At 41.1% G+C, this 22052-nt stretch overlaps 1 protein-coding gene across 5 annotated transcripts in view; it reads left to right on the forward strand.

The window, feature by feature from the left end:
• Positions 1-22052, forward strand: part of LOC148339765 (cadherin-4-like) — a 217385-nt gene that overhangs the window by 189222 nt on the left and 6111 nt on the right. For all 5 annotated transcript variants that reach the window (XM_088290445.1, XM_088290446.1, XM_088290447.1 and 2 more), the window contains 4 exons: positions 4553-4690; positions 8295-8480; positions 11488-11744; positions 17376-17518. In XM_088290445.1, coding sequence (XP_088146571.1) covers positions 4553-4690; positions 8295-8480; positions 11488-11744; positions 17376-17518 — 724 coding nt within the window. The remainder of the gene's footprint in view (positions 1-4552; positions 4691-8294; positions 8481-11487; positions 11745-17375; positions 17519-22052) is intronic.

Raw genomic sequence — 22052 nt, forward strand, 5'->3', positions numbered from 1 at the left:
TCTATTCTTAAAAAAAAGAGAAAGGATTCAAAGTAATGTTCCTTCTTAGCGCTCGATTATTCACAATTCCAAACTGCTTAAAGTGTTGAATAATCATTGTTCCCATATTCAAGACAAGTTGCTTCTTGATTGCCTCGTCCCTAATCGCTGATTGCTTGGCAAGGACTGAGCTTATTTTGTAGTTAACAAGAGCACTCGGTAGAGTTCAGACCAAAGACAACCGAAAGTCACTTCCACAATTATTTGGACAGTTAAATGATTTTCATTATACTGTATTCACCAATCAAGATGTGATTGAAATGTAGATTATATTATTTCACAAGCTTCCACACAACGATGATGATGATTATGATGATGATGGTCACCAAACCTTAATCAGAGATGGCTTTATGAATGACTAATTCTAAAATGTCTTTCCTTTTTTCCTAGCTCATCAGGTTTATTATATATATCTATTTTTTTTAGATATTTTCATTTTGAGTTTTTAAGTGTTACCTATAAAAGCTTGTGTAATATGGATTTTACCATTTAATTTATAGCAAACAAAAGCTGCCTGTTGCTGACTGAACCATTCATTTAAAATATTCCTATTAAAATATTATTATTAAATTATTATTATTATTATTATTATTATTATAACTATGAAAACCTGGTAAGACTAGGGCAAATTTGGAATCAGTGCAAAAAATCCATGTAAAAAAAAGTTTGTTGACCAGAATAATTTTTATAAACTTTAGTTTTATTTTTTCAGTTTTTTAATTTATATGTGTACACAAATACAGTCGTTTAAGTGGAGGAAAAAAAAGCTTTATTAATTCACAGCTCTAGAATATAATACATGCCAATAAATGTAGTGTCTTATGTGCTCAAATTGTTATGTCATCAACTGTACGTTTGGGGTGAGTTGTGAAGCATCGTCACCAGGAATTTGATGATCGACTACACAGCGTTTCGTAGTATTGAAAATGTTGGTAATATTTAAGATATGTTTCAGTTAGCAGAGAGCTCTGCGTTCTTCTTAAAACATCCTGTGATTCGTCAATAATTTGGTTAAAAGTCTCAACCTTGTGAGTTTTTGGATCAACCAAGAATGTAATGGCTTTTCCCCGGCCTGTGCCACGGGATCCTACAGCACAATGTCTGCTGCAAATTGATTCAATAGTTTTTATGCGGGTGATAAATAAGCCCAAAATCTGTCCAAAAGTCAATGTTTGCAGTGTTGCAATCTTTAACATGTTATTTCAACACACACACACACACATACAAGCATTTTTTCTAATATAAATAGTCTTCTTCTCCGGTCGCAATGCTTGTGGAACCGTAAAAGTTGTGACAAGATCCATATGTGTTTATTTTGGTATTTGCGATGTGGTGGTGACTTAGCTGTGAGACAGATCCTCCTCCCTACCTGTCACCACTGACAGCCCTATTAACCACACATCATGCTGCAGACGGCCACTCACGTTTCTGTGTCTTGTGCACGTGTGGTAAAGATAGAGAGGAAATAGTGGCGAAGGAATGCCCTTGACACCTGTCTGTCAGATAACAAAAATAAATAAGAAAAAATCCGCGTAATGACTACATCTAAACTTGATAAATGACACACCAGAGGATGGAGGATGAAAATGAAGAAGAATCAAAAGGCTGCATATGGGTGGTTTTGGATCACGTACATTTAGGGTGAATTGTAAATAAGACATGAACACAGGATGGAAAAACAGGACACGGAGTGAACGTCTGAGTTGTATTTATGCTGCACTGTTGACACAGCCTGTCGCTTATGTGGGATCAAAACGGCGACCCTAATATAGACACCTACGCTCTTACCGGGGCTTGAAACGGCATAAAGCCAGGTCGGCTTGAGTCGTGGTCGGCCGTGATAGTGGCGTCCCGAATGGTGGCCGCCACTGAGATGTGAGATATCGCAGTTGTTGAAGGATTTGCGGCTTTATTTTTCCAGCCCGACTACAATCCAGGTTGAGGTCGACTGAATGAATTGAATTGAATTCAGAGCACACGTACTTGACGCTATCGACTTGTTCTGGCGTCATACCATCAATCAAGAAGCCACAAACACATGCACGGAAATACTTTTCTGTCACGTAATGTAACCATAGCTGGCAAATAGTAGAGTCAATCATGAAGTGAAAACAGAGACAGACCAGTGTAGGGCTGAGCATAAATTGAAATTCCATTACAATTATCATTATTACACTCATAAAAAAATATTATTTGAATTATTCTAACATAAAATATACAAGGCTCACTTGTCTCCAAGCCTGGTGACTATTTTTTTATTTTTTTTTTTTTGTGCCTGTAGTTGTAGCTGCCCGTGTTGTAAAGTTCTGAATGTCCACAGACGGAAACGATAATTTTCTCCTTCATTCTTCTTACTTGTCTTTTCAAACAACCCGCCAAGTGTGCATGACGCTGAATGTGACGTAGCACGTCCCGGTAGCTGATTAGCTGCTGTGAGGCGACACGCCAAGAAAGTTACATTCTTTTAACAGCTAAACCAGGGGTGGGCAAACTACAGCCCGGGGGCCACATGCGGCCCGTTAGACGTTTTAATCCGGCCCGCCGATCTTGAGAAAAAATAAATGAATAAATCTTGTTGATGTTTTATTTTCTAAATACTGCGGTGTGTCAAAGACAGATATTTTGTTGTCATGCTTTTGTTCATTTTCATTTCAAATTAAATGTATTTTTTTTTTCTCGGATGAGTTGAGGTTGCCAACACGCTCCATCCATCTCCTCTTGGTCCGGCCCCTCTGTCAAATTTTAGAACCCATTGTGGCGTGCCAATCAAAAACTTTGCACAGCCCTGCTCCAAACGCATCATTCTCGTCACCCTGCATGTACGAACTCCATTGACTTCAATTCAATTGCGCCGCCGGATATGCTTGCAACAGATTTGGTGTGAACCTAGCATAAGAAGTAACCCTCACTTAAAAAATAAATCAAAAATTGCTTTTTGAAATGGTAATCCACCCGATTAGCTTTGCGATACTTTCTGTATTCGTGATGTGAAGTAATTCTAAAAATCCATTTGTTAGCATTAGCTTAGCTGCGTAGGTAGATTTACGTTTTTGTATTACTTGACTTACTTATTCAATGTTTTAGTTGCTATACCTGTTTTTCCTCCTCCAGCAATTTCCTTTGAGAGCCGACGAGAATTCTCCTAACCTGCAGGGGGGGAAAAAGTTCCACTCTCCACTCAACATAAACTTCACAGCACACCACAGCATTGTACCGGTCCACTTTTTGTCAGCACTTTGGCCCCTTGAAACCGTGAAACTTTCTGTGCTTCCTTTTCCCCCTTTTCCCGTTTTCATACTGGGGATGTTCGACTCTAAAAAAAGAAAAACAAAACAACAACAAAACAAGAAAAAAAAAAAAAACACTGGCTTCTATTTTTGGTAATCCCCTTTCCCTGTGCTTCAACTGTATCCCCAGCTGCTTCTGAGCCTTCGCTACTGTGTTCTTTCCTTCTAAAATGTCTTTTTCTGCTCCCACACCGAATCTCTTCTAAAGGTCTCCGTTGGTCTGCTGTGGACCTTTTAAAAGCATGTTGACAGTAATAGACCACAGTCCTCCAGAGATGACTGGTGTTGCTGCAGTGTTGCCGCTATGCCGAGAGTTGCAGGGGAACTCTACATAATAACTCCCTTGTCTAATTAGTGTGAGTGCTGTGTACATGCCGTACGCTGGCTGATGGGACAATCAAGCACGCACCACCTCTAAACAAGACTCGCAAAGGAGCGATGCGTGTGTGCTTTTTTTTTTTTTTTGTGTGTGTGAGTGGATTGTTTGTGCATGCGAGGTAATGAGGGTGCGCGTGTAAAGTTCAGCATCTCGTCGAGCATCAAGAGCAGAACTGAAAGAAGCTGTCTAACCCTCCTGATGTGGCGTCATGGCCTAATTGGGATATTTACTCTGTAATTAGCAGGTTAGAGAGACACTGGAAATGTAATTTGGATTTTCAGCGACAAGACACATTAGCCAGACAGTCGGCTGTGGGGCTCCAACGTTCCCGCAGCCCATTAACTGCGCCGTGGGACTGTAGGAAAGACAGAGGAGGGGAGGAGAGGGAGGGGTGGAAGGAGAAAGGTTGGCAAAGGGGGGAGGGGGCTGCACGAGCAGACGCTCACAAATGCGCTCAAACACAAAAGTGCAACGGCGACATTTTTCATCTTCCACTTAAGTGACATTGTGTCATTCAATATATGAAATGGCATTTATCATTCCTAATTATATTGCTCCACAGATCGTCTATTAATCTTCGTCTGATGTGTCATTGCCTCCACATCTGTCCATCAGCGGCACTGCATTTAGAAATGTCTCTGATAACAATATTGCGAGAAGGCGACGCTCGGATTGCATAAAGCCAAGCTTGGGAGGTTACCGACGAGTCCAATGAGAAAAAACCTGCCGATCTCAGTTTGAAATATGGGCGACTTGCCATTAAAATAACACAAAACACTTGTCACTTATTTTTGTGCCAAGAACTAAACACTGAGTACACTGTTGTCCTTTGTTTTCACCTTCACAGAAAGTCTCCCAGTATACGATAATCGTTCAAGCCACCGACATGGAGGGCAACCTGAATTTTGGTCTCTCCAACACGGCCACCGCCATCATCACCGTCACCGACATAAACGACAACCCGCCGATGCTGACCTCCAGAACGGTGAGTGGACAGCCATTTAAGAACTCATGATGAATGTGACGTAAAACTAAAACACGTTTTGGATGAACGATTTGACAATGAGAGTGGGGGGGGTCGCTCTTGGCAGATGGCCAGGAGAATGACAAAGTCCAATGAGAAAATAAGGAAGACCGTTACGGTAGTGTAATAAGTGAAACAAGCGCTACTTCCTCATTTCCTGGAAGAAAGCGCACAAACAAGGTAATGACGAATCCATATCATTGATTTTCATCGCTATGAACCTGGAGCCATGAAAATGGTTTATGTTTGTTGTCATAATAGTGATATTTAGAATAATGATTACATTAGACAAGGTCATTATTGGTTGAGAGGTAAAAATGAGAAGTCGAAAGTAAAGTCCATGTTGGAATGTACAAAGTAATATATTATATCAGCTTTGGGTGCGAGGGATGATTGGAAGCAGGCTGGGTGTCAGTACAGATGTGCCGTCAATTAATTATGAAGAAAAGGAGGAGATGAAGGGTTATAAAAAAAAAAAAAAAAAAGTGGGGGGCACTTTGTTGTGTAATGATCAATATTTAGCGCTGCTTGATGGTGGTGTCTGGTCAAGAGCTGGAAATGCATAGCCAATCGTGCGTGTTGATTTTGATTGTGTGTGTCAACGACGGAAAGATATAATGTGCTGCAGTGGACCAATTCTGTGTCGTTTGTGAGCGCCTGCAAAGAAATGAGAAACGGGCCCATCGGGCCGAGCTCAGCTTTGGCGGCTCTTTGAGATGGTCACTGAGGAGTTAGCATTAGCATTTACCCCCGAGGCTGCTAAGACGCTTTAACTCAGGTGTGGGAAAACTACGGCCCGGGGGCCACAGCGGCCCGTTAAACGTTTTAAACCGGCCCGCCAAACTTGAAAAAAAAATTAATGTATAAACCTTGTTCATGTTTTATTTTCTAAATACTGTGGTGTGTCAAAGACATATAATGCTTAAAATTAAATGTATTTTTTTTTCTCCGATGAGGTGAGGTGACCAAAACACTCCATCCATCTGCATCTGGTCCGGCCCCTCTGTCAAATTTTAGAACCCATTGTGGCCCACCTATCAAAAATTTGCCCACCCCTGCTTTAACTATTAAATAAATAAAAAATAAATAAGTAAGATGCACAAAGGATATGATAAGTTGGTTGCTGAGTGGACCACCATGCTGCGGACGCCAAGACAAACGAAGACGTGAGGAGGAAATGAAGGATTATTCCATCTCAGCAATGGTGATAAAGTACAGAAATGGGCTTTGGTAAATTAGAGGCCACGTTCCTCAACCTACATAAAGCATCTCCTGTGACGCCGGTATATTGATGATGGCGGCCAGTAAAAGATTCTTACTCTCTAACTTTTAGTTTAAGTGCATTTCAATCATTGCCAAGAGGCAAAGTTCTAGCTATCATGGTTATTGATGATAAAATTTAGCGGAGGTTAGTGAGCAGAGCAATTTCTCCCGATGGAATCATAAATCAGCCCTATTTGGATGGCGGCTTTGCGTAAAAGTCATTTGGTTGAAAAGGCACACCGTTATGCAAATATTTAGTGTCGGCTATAAACGCCACAGGTCTTGCAAAGCATCGTTTCCCAACCTTTAATTTGCCAAGGCACCCATTTTACTTTCGTGAAATCTCACGGCACTCCAGCGAACATTTTTTTTTTTTTTTTTTTTTTTTTTTTTTGGGCAGTATGGGTTCAGTTGTTGTGACTTTATATTTACGCAACTATTGACTGGCAATCTATCCGGGCTCTTGTCCCGCAACCCGACTTAATAAATGGTTTATAAATGTAGGAATGTGTGGATTGCTACTTTGTACTGTCCAATAGACGGCTTTCTCCCCACGAGGGTAGTGTCTTGGCAGGCCTCACTGTTATTCATTGCGTTGTGTCGCAACCTTACCCTAATACAGGTCGGAGATCGTGAAATATTGAAAACAGTATTCACTTATTTTGTGGTATAATTTCACATGTACCAACAATAAACAATACTTTTTTATGCAATATTTTAGAAAAATTTTGGCATTAACAATATTTTTGCATTTTATTTCAATCTTTGATCTGGTTCAAATTAAGAAAATTGAGTCCTTTGTGTGAAAATATGAACAATTTACGCAACCATGTTAACTAAGTAACTCATCTTACCCGCATGAGTGTGAACCCTCAATCTTTACTTGTGGCTTCTTCTCTTAAAGGGACATTGTGTGTTTGCATGGTCATTATTTCCCAAAAATAAATCATTTCAACATATTTATGTTCAATTACATCAAGTTACATTTTTTTTATGTAATTGTAGGTGAAGTCAGGCGACTCTGTTTCACCACCACTGTCCTGCTACGGATACCCGAAGGAGACGAACTTAGCGATCATCACTTGACTGAAAACTAGATGACGCTTGACTATGACATTTTGCTTGCACTTCTGCTTAAGATGTTCATTTTCGAAACGCGGTCTCTCTGTGCGCGCCTCAAAATGCACAGGTCATTGCATTCTACTAGTACACCACTAGATGGCACTAAATTCTACACACTGTATCTTAAACAAAAGTGGCAGATATGTCATCACATCTGCATGCTCATAGGTTCTCTGAGGTTGTGAAGCCAAAATATTATCATTTTTTTATTGAATTGCGCAAAAACATGAGTATTCACGAGTACTAATCGGCTCTCACTCAACCTGCTCCTTATATCACATAACGACCACCCGGACCTGTGTGTTGTCTTAAGAATGTCACCAAGTCTGCCAACAGCTCTCCAGTCACGGGCCCCTAATCCAGCCACAGCTGTCAGCTGTCTGCTAGTTGATGCGAAGGTTGTGCCGGGGTATTACGACCCGTTGGAGTTTGGTCTGGGGCTTTGCTCTTTGATATCATACACTCACATAAGCGGCTCAGTGGCTTCAACCGCGTCTGTTACCCATGGTGACGCCAGGATGCTTCATGCTTGTTGCTTCCAGATGAGCCAACGTAAGTGCGTAATCACCCTTCGACCATACGCGATCACTTCCGAGTTTTTGGGTTGTTCGCGTAGGCGGGCCTTCTTGTTGAGACTTTATCCCCTGAGCCTGTGTGACTTTGGTCAATCCCCACCATAACAGACATCTGACAGACAGCAGCTCACTCGTCGTCAAGCTTATCGGGACATAGCACATGTTAGCACAGCAAGGAGACAACTAAAAGCCACTCATTTACGCTCAAACAGATGTTCCACCCTCCTCCGCCGGTGGCTCCTCTTGGCGCTTTCTTCACTTTCGCTTCTTTCCTGTCTTTCGCTTTCAAAGGGACAGGACATTAATGTGCATGAATGGGGACAATGAGTGCAGAAAACTTTTAGGCAGTGCTCCTGTGTGCATGTGCATTTCCAGTGTGCAATTGGGTTTACCGCTTGTTTGTAGCAAAAGCAGGATCATTAAACGTACTCTACCTGAAAAGCCGAAAGGACGACTGCCTCACATAGGAGATATGGAGGACAGAAATGTCAAATTGCCACTTTTCAACACCTCCATATAGCTCAAAAGGACATTTGTCAACAGAAATGGATTTTGAAGCAACATTTTTCAAGGTAACATTTTTATTTTCTTTCCACTCTCCGCAGTTTTCCGGTGAGGTCCCTGAGAACCGGGTGGATGTTGTGGTGGCTAACCTGACGGTGATCGATGCCGACCAACCGCATTCCCCCAACTGGAATGCGATTTACAGGATCATCAGTGGCGATCCATCCGGGCACTTCACCATTCGCACTGACCCTGTCAGCAATGATGGCATGGTGACTGTGGTCAAGGTAACCCAATCACTTTGCAAGGTTTCTACCCAGAGAGGTCATCGTTACGTTGTTGTTCCTTATCTTATTTTAAATGTCAGATATCTTGTGAGCTCAAGTGCAAACAATAGCAATCAAGCCCAGATTCCTTACTCGGGCCAGTCTGCAGTCTTTGCCTTTGGAATGACCCTTCTTGTCCGAAATGAAGGATTGGAAGTGTGACTGAAAAACTCCCACACTCATTTCTTTTCACAATGGCTGGCAAGACCACTGTAGCAATAAGGTATTGATTTCCCAATTACGGAGGCAGCGGTTTTATACACTTATAATGGGATAGCTGCTGTTGTGAACGACAGAAACAAGAATGATTTGTCTTGTTCCCGTGTTCAGCCATTTGGATGAGGTTAGCCCAGCTTGTTTGGCCCATTTACTATGAAGGCATAAAAAATTAAAAATCATTATAGTGCCGTACTGCCTGTACGTGTGCGTTCACAGACGAGCAGCTGTTCGTATTTTGCAGAAATAACTTCTTCATGATGTGTATTCAGCAAATCTAATCTCTTGTCTGACAATAATGCTTAAGAAACAACAATAGCGTTTTATGTCATTCCCACGGGACCCTGAATCGTGCACAGTGGCATTTTGCTTTTTCTTCATTATCTCTAGATGAGTGCCTTTCATTGTCCATCCCTCACACTCCCTGGTGTAAAATTCAGCAGGCAGCCGAGTCGCCGCAAGCTTCCATAGAGACCCACGGGATATTATCAGGGAATCATAAAATAAGAGACAGTACCTCCCTTGGGAATGACACGAAATAGACTGCCGCACAAGGTAAACAGAGAGTCACTCCGGGGAACAGCAGGCAGAATGGTTCACATCAGACGTCATGCAAACGGTAAAGTCAAGACATCATAAGAGACCCTCTTATTTTTACCAGAGTGCTGCTAGCGCACAAGAATTCACCGCAGCCAGGTATGCACAATCTCCCACGGGGCACCTAGGCTCATCTGTAAACAAAGGCTAAGGTCTTAACCATAGCTTGTCACATTTACACAGCTCTCGGGGGACATGATGAGATGGCATTCACATTTCAGGGTGTGGATAATAGGTTTGTGATAGACAAATGTGAAAATAATAATGCACGGGGATACACAAACACGGCACTCGTGATTGCAATGAGTCATTGAGATATGTAAATCGCAGATGGTGATAAACGCAAAAAGATGATGGTCGATCAGGGAGGTGGAGTGAAGTGAAGCAAGGACACCGTTTGCAGGATCCGGTGATGTGTGGATTAGCGGGAGAAGGAGAGGTTGGCGGTTTGCCTTGATGAGGGGATCTCCAGCAGGGCAAAGGGGTTGAGTGCGGGTCTGGAGGGTTAGCGATTTTCGACTGAGGCAGAACAAGTGGCCGCACAGGGAAATATGAGGATGCAAAGGAAATGGGATGCCCATTAGGGGAAAGAATAACATTCAGTTTTTTTGCAATGTATTATCAATCGCATGCTGTTAGGTTCATGGCTGCTGTGGCACTGACATTAGTTACTGAGCCAAACAGAGTGGCATGTTTTCCATTAAATTAGCAGCCTGGCTAGCATAAAAAAAACTGTTATTTTCTGACTTTATGTTTGAAGTAAATCTTCAGTCTCTGGTTTTCTTTTATGAATTAAATTTAATTTTGAATGGTAGTCCATTTTTTCTGATTTGTTTTATGGTTAGATATCATCCATGTTTGGCTTTCCATTGGAGCAAAATGTAAGAATGCACACATCGGCTCTGTGCTTTACTTTCTTTAGAACTGCACCAGCAAGTTTGTTTCGTCGTTTTGAATCAAGTAAAATAACATATTACATTTCATTAGAATAGAGGGCGGGGGGGGCATTCAAAATACTCCCGATAGATGAAGCATTTTGATGTGTTATCATGCATGTGAATTAAGACTAAATAATAGTTGGTTGAAAATATATAATATATAATATATATATATATTTTTTTGTAATTAAGTTTGAGCCTTCTCAATTTTTTTCCCTTAAAATGCAACTTGAAGTCCTTCCTCTTGCACAGACCAATGTCGGGATTTCGGGACCAATATATGTGAATACTCAACATTTTCCCACAAGCTGTTTAGAATTACCAATATTAACAGTTTTAACCGTAACTATACCCCCAATTAATGATCCTAGGACACTAATATCATCAATATCTGAAAAGTATCAATTCCCTCTTGCTGGAGTTTACGTTGAGCGGCTGGCCGCTTCCAGCCGCTCAATTGCCAAATGCAATCTTGACCGTTCTTTGCGTCATCTTGAGAAGTTTGCCATGCTGCTTTCCCCAGCATCAACACCACATCGCACCTTGCCTGCTTGTCTTGCCTCCACTGGAATCTTCCAACACGCTGCTGTTTGCTGTCAAGCCAGCTGGCTAGCAGCCATAACACAGCGCCTTAGGAGGAGGATGTTTTGCCAGGATATAAAAGTGTGAGAGAACGTGCAGAAAAAATATGCCGATGGACGGGCAGGTGTTTTTCAGAAATACGGTTTGTGAGTAAATGAGTTCACAATTGTTTTTTCACAAGTCATGAGGTTTATTGTTTTACACATATCAAATATTTAAAATAAATCTTAAAAATAGCAAGGCAGTAATCCTGATGGAAAATGAAACTTTTTGATGTAATTTTATTTCAGTTCACTGATGGTTTCTTGCGTTTAAGTAAACAAAAGCCAGAATTATAATAAAAATAAATAATAAATGACTAAACAGACGAATTCACTGAATGCATGTTGACGAACCGCAAAACTTGTTGTACAACTTTCTCTGGACAAGTGAATCAAAATTGAGCTTTTTGCTTGTTCTACGTTGATAGCGCGGTACGAATCCGTGGTGTCTCGAATTGCAAGTGAACACCAAATCAGAACTTTTACTTATGAGTTTGAACGTGTCATAGCATAGCCTTGAGAGGAATATCTGATTTTTTTTTCTTAACAATTTACATCAATAATAACCTGATGCTGTGTCTTTTCTTCTTCCAGGCAGTTGACTATGAGATGAACCGAGCCTTCATGCTGACCGTTGTGGTGTCCAACCAGGCCCATCTGGCCAGTGGGATCCAGTCCTCCCTCCAATCCACGGCGGGTGTAACCATATCTGTGCAGGATGTCAATGAATCCCCTTATTTCCCAACTAATCCGAAACACATCCGATTTGAGGAGGGCGTTCCAGCTGGCACGAGTCTTACGACGTTTTCGGCCACAGATCCCGATCGACTACAAATGCAGCAGACAATCAGGTACCGGTAAAATATTTCCAATTACATAATGGTAATTGTGATAATTTTGTATAGAAAACTGGACTCAATAGACCAGAGAACAAAAATGCCATTTGGTCTTTCAGCACTGCATGTACATGTGAAAATTGCTTTGAAAAAGACTGTCTGCGTATTTAGGTTTTGCATTATGAGCAGACATCTTGTGAAAATCTTCCCTATGCAGTGGCACCAGGCCAAAAAGCCTCACTGTTAGTAGTTAGGGGTTAGAGTTCAACAAGGGGACTATATTTAAGGTATCATCCCTCTCGCTGAGACAACCATGCGGAGTTTATGAGCCAGTGGAGAACCCTGAGTAGGGATGCTCTGAAGGTTAATAGGAAGTAATAGCCTCTGGGCTAATTGGATGTGGGCGTGCGTGCGTGTGTGTGCGTGCATTTGTGGTTGTTCTTTAGGTTGTCCATAGAGTATACACACACACACACAGTCACAATGGGATGGAGCGAAAGCAGTAAAGTGAGGTAGAAGGGAAAATAAAAGGAAGTGCGACTGAAGCCCAAATGGCATGTGTCCAACAGCAGTGTTTTTTCTTTGTGCTAAAGCTTTCTGGATGTTAAATGTCATGCAACAAATGTCCAGCTTACTTAGCCCAACTTAGTCCACATTTCATAATCAGTGTATCTCATTTTTATTTTATTTTATTTTATTTTATTTTATTTTATTTTATTTTATTTTATTTTATTTTATTTTATTTTTCAATTCATTTTATCTTATTTTTGACGTGCTGCAGTATTTGCTTTGTATGAATACCTCACAGCTCTGCAGAAATGCATATTAGACCGAGTAGACGCTTTATAAAAGCTCCTAATTTGTGATCTTTCCCTGGCACGGAGTAGTGCAGCAGTAAAGTTGATTAAAGAATAATTTCTCTCCTCTCTAAATGGCAACATTCTTAACACTTTCTTGGAGAAAAATAACGCATTTTTTTTCTGCTAATTTACATAAATTGGAAGAAGATTTTAGACTACGTTGAAGTTCTGTTAATTGTCATCAGCGTTTTTAAGTTTTTCACAAAGTGAGTCAAACCGCACTTAATACACACTGTGATGAAGCAAGCAAATAAACTTTACTAGAAGGCAGCACAGTTTTCTTTCAAATACTTTGACTTATGAGTTTAATATCAAATCAATTTCCTCCAATGGTATTAAGGCAATAAATCCGTTCCAGCCCCCCAAAGTCATTGTGAGCATGTTGCGCTGGGAGATTCGCACCCCCCCGCTGGATGACCTGCTGGCACTGCACCTCTAGCAGCGGGAATGGCCTTCTTTCGAGGTGTTTTTTTCAAAAAGTTGTACTGCAGCACCTTGCATTTCCATAGGAACAGAACTTCATCCCCGCTGCCGCATCGCAAAGCGATTACAGTATTTCAGGAGAAACAATTCAATAAAACCAATATGTTCCCCAGCACTTGGGAGAGGACGGACTCTTGTAGTCAATTCTGAGAGAGACCAGGAGCCAGTGAAGTCATTTGAAGATAGGGGTGATGTGGTTGAATATTGTATTGGACCTTCCGGATGTTCCAAACAGTAATCCAGATGAAAAGTGTGTTGTTGTACACTAACCTGGAGGAGGTGTGGACTTGTATACTGTTTCTGAGGCAATAAACGGTGGATTATTTAGCCAGTGAAGGTGACAGTGGTGATGGCAGAAGTGCAAAGCTAGTGTGGTGCCAGTAAGTAACCAGTAAGTTGAGTTTCATCCATGCCTCTACCACCTCCCGGGAGGTGGACAGTGTTGATGTTGACAGTTGGGCAAAAGAGTTGGGGGTTGTCCTTGCATCCTCTGCATAATAGTGACAGGAAACCCCATATCTGGTGATGAGGTTGTCCCGGGTGAGCAGCCAGAGGGTGACGAGGGTGGGACCCATTACAGAACCCTGAGGGATACCGTAAGTGACATTGTGAGTCTGTGACTTTGCTTGGCCCAGCGCAATTTATTGAGTTCTGACGGTCAGATAAGGCGGAGGACATATAGAAGCATTTTTTTAAAACTTAAATGATGATTTATCTTTGGCAGACCCCACGTATCAACAATTGTGGTCATATTGTGTGTCTCAACACAGCTCCCCACTCAATTAAGGGTATGTTCCAGCACCGGTCCTCTGAGGACCGGAGACTGTGGGAATGTCGGCAAGGAAATACCGTACTTCTTTTTATGGGAAGGACATTGTTTTATTTACCACTCTTTCTTTATTTGTCAAACGGAGAGCTTTTTTGATTGTGACATTCATTCCGTCGCGTCACAGTCTGCGGAATCAAATGGCTCGGCAGATGTAAATATTCCTGTTTTAAGATTGTCGACCCTGACTTGTTTTGGACCCTATTATCGAGACAAATCCATTCTTGACTCCTTAGACATGAAGATATTCTTATAGAACAATCTTATAAGACGTACGATTCATTGAACCAGTTGTGTACGTTTATCTGACAGTCCAATGGTGTATTGCTGTCAACTGTGTCAAAGGCTGCTGTTAGGTCAATATTTTTCATCCTGTTCAGGGTCATACTTGAGATGGAGCCTGTTCCAGCTGACACGGATAATCATTCACATTTACAACTTTGGATAATTGATGTTTCCAAGAACTTTTGCTTTTTTTTTTTTTTTTTTAATGTGAAACATAACAAGAGGACCTACAGAAAATTCATGAAAGAACATGCAAAACAACCAGAAATGCCAAAAATTCCATTTAAAACCCAAAACCTTTTAACTGTGTGACAGGCAAGCTTACCAAACGCATCACTGAGCTGCCACGAGAAAATATTGAAATGTTTCATTACACAGCTGATCTGGGAATGCATCAAATCGGAAGCTGAACATGACATTTGAATCATTTTGTATAATGTGTGATTCATAACCCGTGTCTTTGCATATGACAAAGAGCTGTATGTCTCTGTCACTGGATGATGAATATACATAGGACAATGAGAGGATTTAAAGAGTGTCGGAAGCACTAAAAGCAAGGCGCGATACTGAGTGATGAAGGGAGAGAGAAGGCGAGTCGAGAATGGTACCTGACTCTGGGTCAAGGTTTGAACTTGACAGGCGCAAATCAAAGGAAAGACATGCTGACAGCATCCTGTTGGGGATGGGAGGAAAGCAATGTGGACAGGACTTGGTGGGAGCGTGCATATGGGAAAGGAAGTGAAGGGGAAGCATCATGCATCACTTGTCAGACACCAAACCAGTAAGGTCGAGACACGGGACCAGAGACACGGGCATAAATGATTACCCAAACCGCCTTGGCTAAGCTGGAGACATACATTTTTCATCCTCTGGGTCAGGGGGTTTGAAAAATAAATGTCATACTTCGTCCTGCTGCTTGCTAAGATCACTCGGCTGCCAGGGCTAATCAGATCATAAACATACCAACCAAGTTCCGAATGAGAGAAACCTCCAGGTGGAGGTAAGTTTTATTCTTCAGCATAATGCTTGGCAATCAATGGCATTTTTATTTTGAAGAACACTTTATGAACACTTGCAGGAATGTTGTTGACATTGCTCATTGTTCACTCAGATTGCAGTTTAGGGTAGTTTTGGTCTGTGTTTGTGAAGATTTTGTGAAATAGGGCTGTTGGTGATGTTGAATTCATTGCAAAATAAAAACACACAAGATTATAATAAAGGAAAAGGAAGGAATTCTAAGACTAAGTCACCTGGGGGGAGGCCCTTCAGCCTCGTCAGGGAAAAACTATCTGAAGTCGAATTCCTACACCCCGTTTCTTGTCATGTTTACCAATAGTATTATGTCCGAATGAAATCCTGATACTATAAATTAGTCTTTGAGTATATAATATAGCCAACAAAAGAAATCAAGTAGAAACAACAGCAACAACAGTCCCCCGCAGCATCAGGAAGTCAGCCAGCCCCTCCTCATGAGATAATGGGTTATAAATCAGTGCCAGCACCTCCTTTCGGGGAAGAGTTGCCTCTTCTAAAATATGAGAGAGAGAGAGAGAGAGTGAGAGAGAGAGAGAGACAGAGAGAGCGCACATGTGTATTTTAAGATATTATTTTTTGCCCGTGTGCCATTGCTCTAACGTTGTTTTGATGAATTGATAATTTATGTGCAAACACACAATTTACTTGGTCACATCATATTGACAGCACTGAACAATTTAGCGCCCCATAAACTGCATCGGTAGTATAGCTGACACACCAACTACTTTATGTGAGATCACCACCTGCTCACAATAAAGTTAGCTGGTGTGTCAGCCCTCCACTGAGCCGTGGAAAACCCCAGACACATGAAGCCAGGAACCACAATAGGTTGCTTCTTAATGAGGGTTTTACAGACAGATGATGTAGCCATGTTAGTACTTTAGGTGCCACCTCCTTTTAGCCCCCCCCCTCCCCCTCCTTCTCATAAAATAGCCCTTTCCCTTGTCTCACTGGTTTATCCCCTCATCCCCGCTGCGATGGCTTCACGTTATTCCTGCGAAGGATTTCACAGTCCGCGGGCTTTCCTGGTTGGTGTGAAAGCCTTCCGAGTGTGGGAATGTCATCTCTGTGATCCTTTTTGGAAACATGCTGCTTCACTCAGGATCATGCCCACCTGCCTGCTGGGACAATCCCGCCTCTCTGGCTGCAGGGTAGAGATTACGTTCTCCTGTCCACACCCACTACTTCCCAACCCACAATTCCAAGCTATGATTCAGACCTGTGAGACCGAATGTATATAATATGATTGAGCACAAACATACTATAATACAGAGATCACAAACCAAGGTTGAGGGTAAATCAATTTCAATTTGAATGGATTTAAAAGCTGAAAGCGCGTGTCATGGCCTTTGTCCCCAATTTGGTGTTTCATAAATCAAATCCAATCGGTGCAGAAAGCTTGTTAAAGGCCAAAGTGTCCAACGTTCATCAAGCTACAGTGAGTTTTCAACCATAAAAGGGTGAAAGTTGCTGAACTCAATCACGAAGGGAATGCAACGCGGATGAGAAGATACCGGCAGGGATAAGAAAAAGTATGAATGTAGAAATAGAACGAGATGAGGTGAGGCACCGCCGGTTGGGAGGGAGATCAGAGAGAATTGCAAGTGCCGAATGAGCCAAAAGCGACAAATGAGAAACAATAACAGCTCACATTGAGATTGGGATGCGGGAGGGAAGACGATCCGCTCGGCCTCCCTTGCCCTTTATCGCAGGAGTCACTTACCTGAGCACCTTTTCAAGTTTCGAGGTCAATACACCGATCCGAACGTGCTGTCGCCCAGAATTTGCAAAGATACTAGTGTGGCTGTAGCAAGCACTTTAGCCTTGCCCTACCCGAAGCAAACACTTGTGATGCTGTAAATGCATCACAAGCACACGCACAAGGACTTGTAGCGCTTAACAAGGACGATAATTGACTACAATGTGTAGTATATCGCCGCGGGAGAAAAAAAAATGGGCTGAAATCGACTGGAGGCTGTAAGCTCTGGAAGAGAAGTCAATAAGAAATTAAACTCCGTGAAGGTTAGGGACTCATGACTTCGTGGCGGTGTGTGAAAGAAGATCTATATATGCACACGTGCGAGAAAATGTATAATTGCTTGTAAACATGGAAACGGTCACGCTAACTTCTCCATCGACTTGTGCCCACGTTTTTAGGTACTCCAAGCTGAATGACCCGGCGGACTGGTTGTCTATTAACAGAACCAATGGGCAGATAATGACCACGGCAATCCTGGACCGGGAGTCTGTGTATGTGAAAAACAACATTTATGAAGCTACGTTCCTGGCAACAGATAATGGTAAGATATTTAAATATTTAACAGAAAAACAAAAGTACTTGTTTTTTGGTCCCTTCACGCACTTTAACAAGAATTACAGGCCGAACATTTTCCTGTTTACTGTTGTGTTTGCTTACCTTTTACAACAGAGGATTTTTTTTTTTTTTGCATACAAAAAAAACATTTGACGATGAATTTGTATTCAGATTTAGGCCATCGATGTATGCTCAATATAAGCAACATAATGAGTGAAGATTTTTGAAAAACATGATTTCTGCAGCCCTACCATGCCCTTTAATGTAGCAACGTGACAAGATTTCCCAAGAAAGAAAATCTGTCATAGGTGTCAACACGGGGGCGGCATGTCCCCTGCGCTTGTTCAGAGGCCAGTTTTTGTCCCCAACCATTTTTTGCCATTGAAATCAGTGGAACAAGATGATAAACTGAGAAACGACATGCAAAAAACACCTGACAATATCGTCAATGCTTTGTTCTATACAGCAAATGACACAAAGCTGGCCCAGTCACAGCACTAAAACAATTTCATACACTGAATTTTGATGATCAATGGGGTATATGCTATCGTTAAAGTACCAGATCAGTATCGTATCGCAAGTGAAAGTGTATGTTATTCTTGAGAAGAGCTGAATAGGCAGGAGAATAGGTCATGTGTTTTAGTCATCAATGTTTTTTGGGGAATATATTTTTTATAGAGTTGTGTAGAGTAGTGATGGACAAATGAGGCTTCATGAAGCACTCGTGATAGTGATTAACTCCTCTAGATGGAACTCTTGGTTTAAAAATGCAACGGAAGTTTAATCCACCGCACTAGCATTTGGGTGTAAACCAAGAGCAACATCAAGAGGAGTAAAAAAAATATCAAAGTGCTTCATGAAGCTTCATTTTCCTATCACTAGTTTAGAGGCATTTGAACTGCTCCTACCATGTTTTTGTTGTTTTGTGTTTTTTACAAAAACTCCACTCAGGGTGCAGCCCCTTGTCATCTTTGCTATTTAATGTTAAATCACATATCTTCCACTATTATTTTCTTTGACGTGAAGTTATAACTCATGTGAACCAAAATATAAACAAGCGGCACCTTTCTGAGATTTAAAAAACAGTTGCATTTTGAATATATGAGTAGTCTATTGATGTTAATGGACTACTCACAAAATTTTGTACAGATACATTATTTGCTGCAGTTACTGACTAGCTTTAAAGATGTTAGCTAACACTATGCTAGGTTGTCATAATTACAGCAGTGTTATCGCTAACATAAACTGACCGGGAATAATTTGAGGTCCGGTAATGTAACACAATTACGGCAATGCAACATGGATGAAGAGTAAAAATGTAGTCATGACACAAGAACGCTAAAATGAACCTCTCATTAACCTCTAAAACGTCCCTCAGCTCATGGAGTCAGAGCGCCATGTAGTGGACAAACAGTGAAAGAACATAATTCTGCGCAACGCTGACATTTCACATCATTTGACTTTATCATGGTTTGTTTTGGTTCTGTTTTTGCTCCTCGACATGATTTATAGCCAAATCCTTTGAACTAAGGAAGATCAATGCAATTGTTTGTTTCTGCTATATAGAACACACTCACACAGAAATATACTAAATGCCTTCATTGTTCTATCTGGTTATTTCAGTCATTTTCTTATTCTCAATCACATGTGTGATTTTACTGATACCCCAAAAGAATGAAGTGATTTGTGTTTTGGTAATTAGTTTGTGTTTCTAAAAGAATTAAATAATGGAGGCGTGTGTGTGTGTAGGTTTTGAGGAAACTGAGGACAGACGGAGGTACTGTACAGAAAGAGAGTTAGTGTACATCTGGGCTTCATGCAGCTTGCTGATCCTCTCCTCTTTTCTCTTATCGTCCGTACACGCCCTCCTTCTCTCCTTCCCTCTCACGCGATCCATTTGGCACATATATCATTTGTTCTGCCTCAGAGTTGAACCTCAAGCTTAAATGAGCGCAAACCCAATCACAGTAAACCAATATGTATGCCCTTTTCTCAAGTGGGTGTGCAGACTAACCCCCCCCCAAAACTGCTTTCTCTTTTTTCTAAATTGCCTTATCGGTGACGTGCAGCTGGCTGTTTACCGTAAGTTTAGTTTACTTTGAAATACCGGTTCATTTTAAAGTGCATGCAAGTCTGAATGCGCTCATTCGAAAAAAGAATATATCAAAATGTGTATTTGCTTTGGCTGGCAGCAACAAATGTTAGAACAAACAAAAAAAAAACAGAAAACGGAAATAGCTTGAGCCCACGTTGACATCCATCTCTAGGTGGGACTTCAGATACTTCTAATTTGCTGACAAGTTAATATTTACTCGTTATATCCCAGTCTTTGCATTCAATATTAATGCCTTGGCTATTTCCGCGAGGCAACAAGAGGTTCTTTAAAAATGCATGGTTGGACAGCCAGTCTGCTGCCAGCCTGTCACCAACATCCTTCTCGTTCAAAAATGTCAACTTTATTGTAACAATTTTACAAACAGCCTACAGATAACAATATTGTCCTCTTAATTCTGACTATTATGCTCTCATCTCGACTCGTTTCCAAATCAAAGGCAATTAAATCACCCTAGTTAGATGATTTATTACATTTAGATTGATTAGTTAAGTTAGACCAGTCTTTAAATAGCCAAATTGAAGTTTAATTTGATTTTGTTCAATTTTCTTCCTGAATTTACTGTTTTTCTTTTCTTTCAAATGAGAAAATTGATTATATCATTGAAAACCTGAAATACAGTAAAACGTGTCCGAACCACAACAATGTGAATTATTATATCAAAAATGCAAATATGTCACTACTAGTCAGAGTTCAATACATTCCAACGCGTGTGTTCAGCGTTCAGTATGTTCCAACAATCCTATCACACTGGCAGAAAGTTCATCAAAGAGTCCTGAATCTTTGTGCAGCGGGTGCTCCAGCAGCACGATAAAGATGAAGTTTGTCTTTAGAAATGAAGTTCGCGGGTCTGGCTCGCCATCTTGAATTCCGAGTATGTGCGCAGCTTCCTCAAGCACACACGAAGTCTTCCTCGATCCAAACTTCCAACAGGACGGATATTAAGCAAACAAAAAAACTGATCTGTACAACAGGTCATAAAAAATAAATCAATTTGTCCATATAAATCAAATTAACAAAATTGTGAGCTTAGAATGCATCAGCTCCTCACAGCTACGATGGTAACGTCTAGCTAACATTCTCACATGTAGCATGACAACCAATTTATGGTTTGATAACTTCAAACTTACCAAAACGGTCATAGATTGATCATGTAAGTCTTTTGTTAATCATCGAGCATGTAGAATGTTTACAAAGTGTTTTAAGTATTTGTTCCTATTTCTCTCTGTTCGTCTTCTCTGCTCTCTGCTCCGTGCGTGTGTAACTGGCACAGTGCCTCAGCTAGACGCCGCATCATGTCTTAAAGGGACAGTACAATCTTTTGATAGGTGATTTAATGGATGTTTAAATTGTCTTTTTATCATACTATTTTAATTAATCAATTAACCAAATGTTAGATTTTAACTGTTTTAACTTACGCATTTTAATCACTTTTAGGATTTATTTTTATAATTTCTTGTGGGTTACATTATTCTCCAAAAAGTGACTATATCCTGGCTTGATGTTCTCGATAACAGAACGCGGCCAGAGTCAAACGTGAGCCGCCAGCGGGCACATCCGGGTTACGTGCATGTTGGTTTTGTAGGCGGTGCTGATGCGCCCGCGTCACAAGATGAGCAGGATTAGGAAGCATTAAGAAGTGCGGCGAGACAGTGAGTAGTACAAGCAGACGTGAGGAGGATGTGACAGCCGAATGTAAGGTGCTCACGTATCTCCATGATTTCACGTCTCGCCCGACCAGTCATCTCACCTCGCACTCTCTCCCGCGCATGCAGTACTCCCTTCCTGATGCTTTTGTTTATGCGCAAATATGTGATTTGCAGGACACGTGCCAGATTTACCACGAGTCTTTTCGCCGTGCCTCAACATGCCTGAGCCGCTGTCACAGAAAGGACTGAATACAAATCCTTTTGAGGAATTTACACAAACATAATTATTTATTTAGCTGGTTAAAACCCACATAATTCTCCTATCAACCGTGGCAAGCTGCTTCGTCTTGTCTCCCGTACATGGCTGGGATTAGCAAAAGCAGCAGAATTGGAAAATGTGTATACGTGCGTTTCCCTATGATTGGGTTTGTTTCTTCGTACGGCTAGCAGTTTTGTCTTTTGTTCGATGTACCGTGAGATCATGCATGGCTAGTGTGCAATGAATGAGCAGGTGAGGAAGACAATGGTTGAACAGTCGTTATTGTGCGGCTTCATTAACTTCATTTTCATTGTGTAGACAGTGTACCAGTGTTGTTTTTGGCGGGCATTTTAGATTTAGTCTTAGTCATTTGGACGAAAATGCTTATTAGTTTTCATCACGTCATTCCTTTTTGTGATAGTTTTAGTCTAGTTTTAGTCAATGAAAACTCAAAAAGGTATAAGTCTAGTTTTAGACGACGGTAACTCCCAAAAAAAAG

The sequence above is a fragment of the Idiotropiscis lumnitzeri genome, chromosome 3, assembly GCF_059441095.1.
Source record: "Idiotropiscis lumnitzeri isolate Australia: NSW breed Sydney's pygmy pipehorse chromosome 3, RoL_Ilum_1.0, whole genome shotgun sequence".
Lineage (NCBI taxonomy): Eukaryota > Metazoa > Chordata > Actinopteri > Syngnathiformes > Syngnathidae > Idiotropiscis > Idiotropiscis lumnitzeri.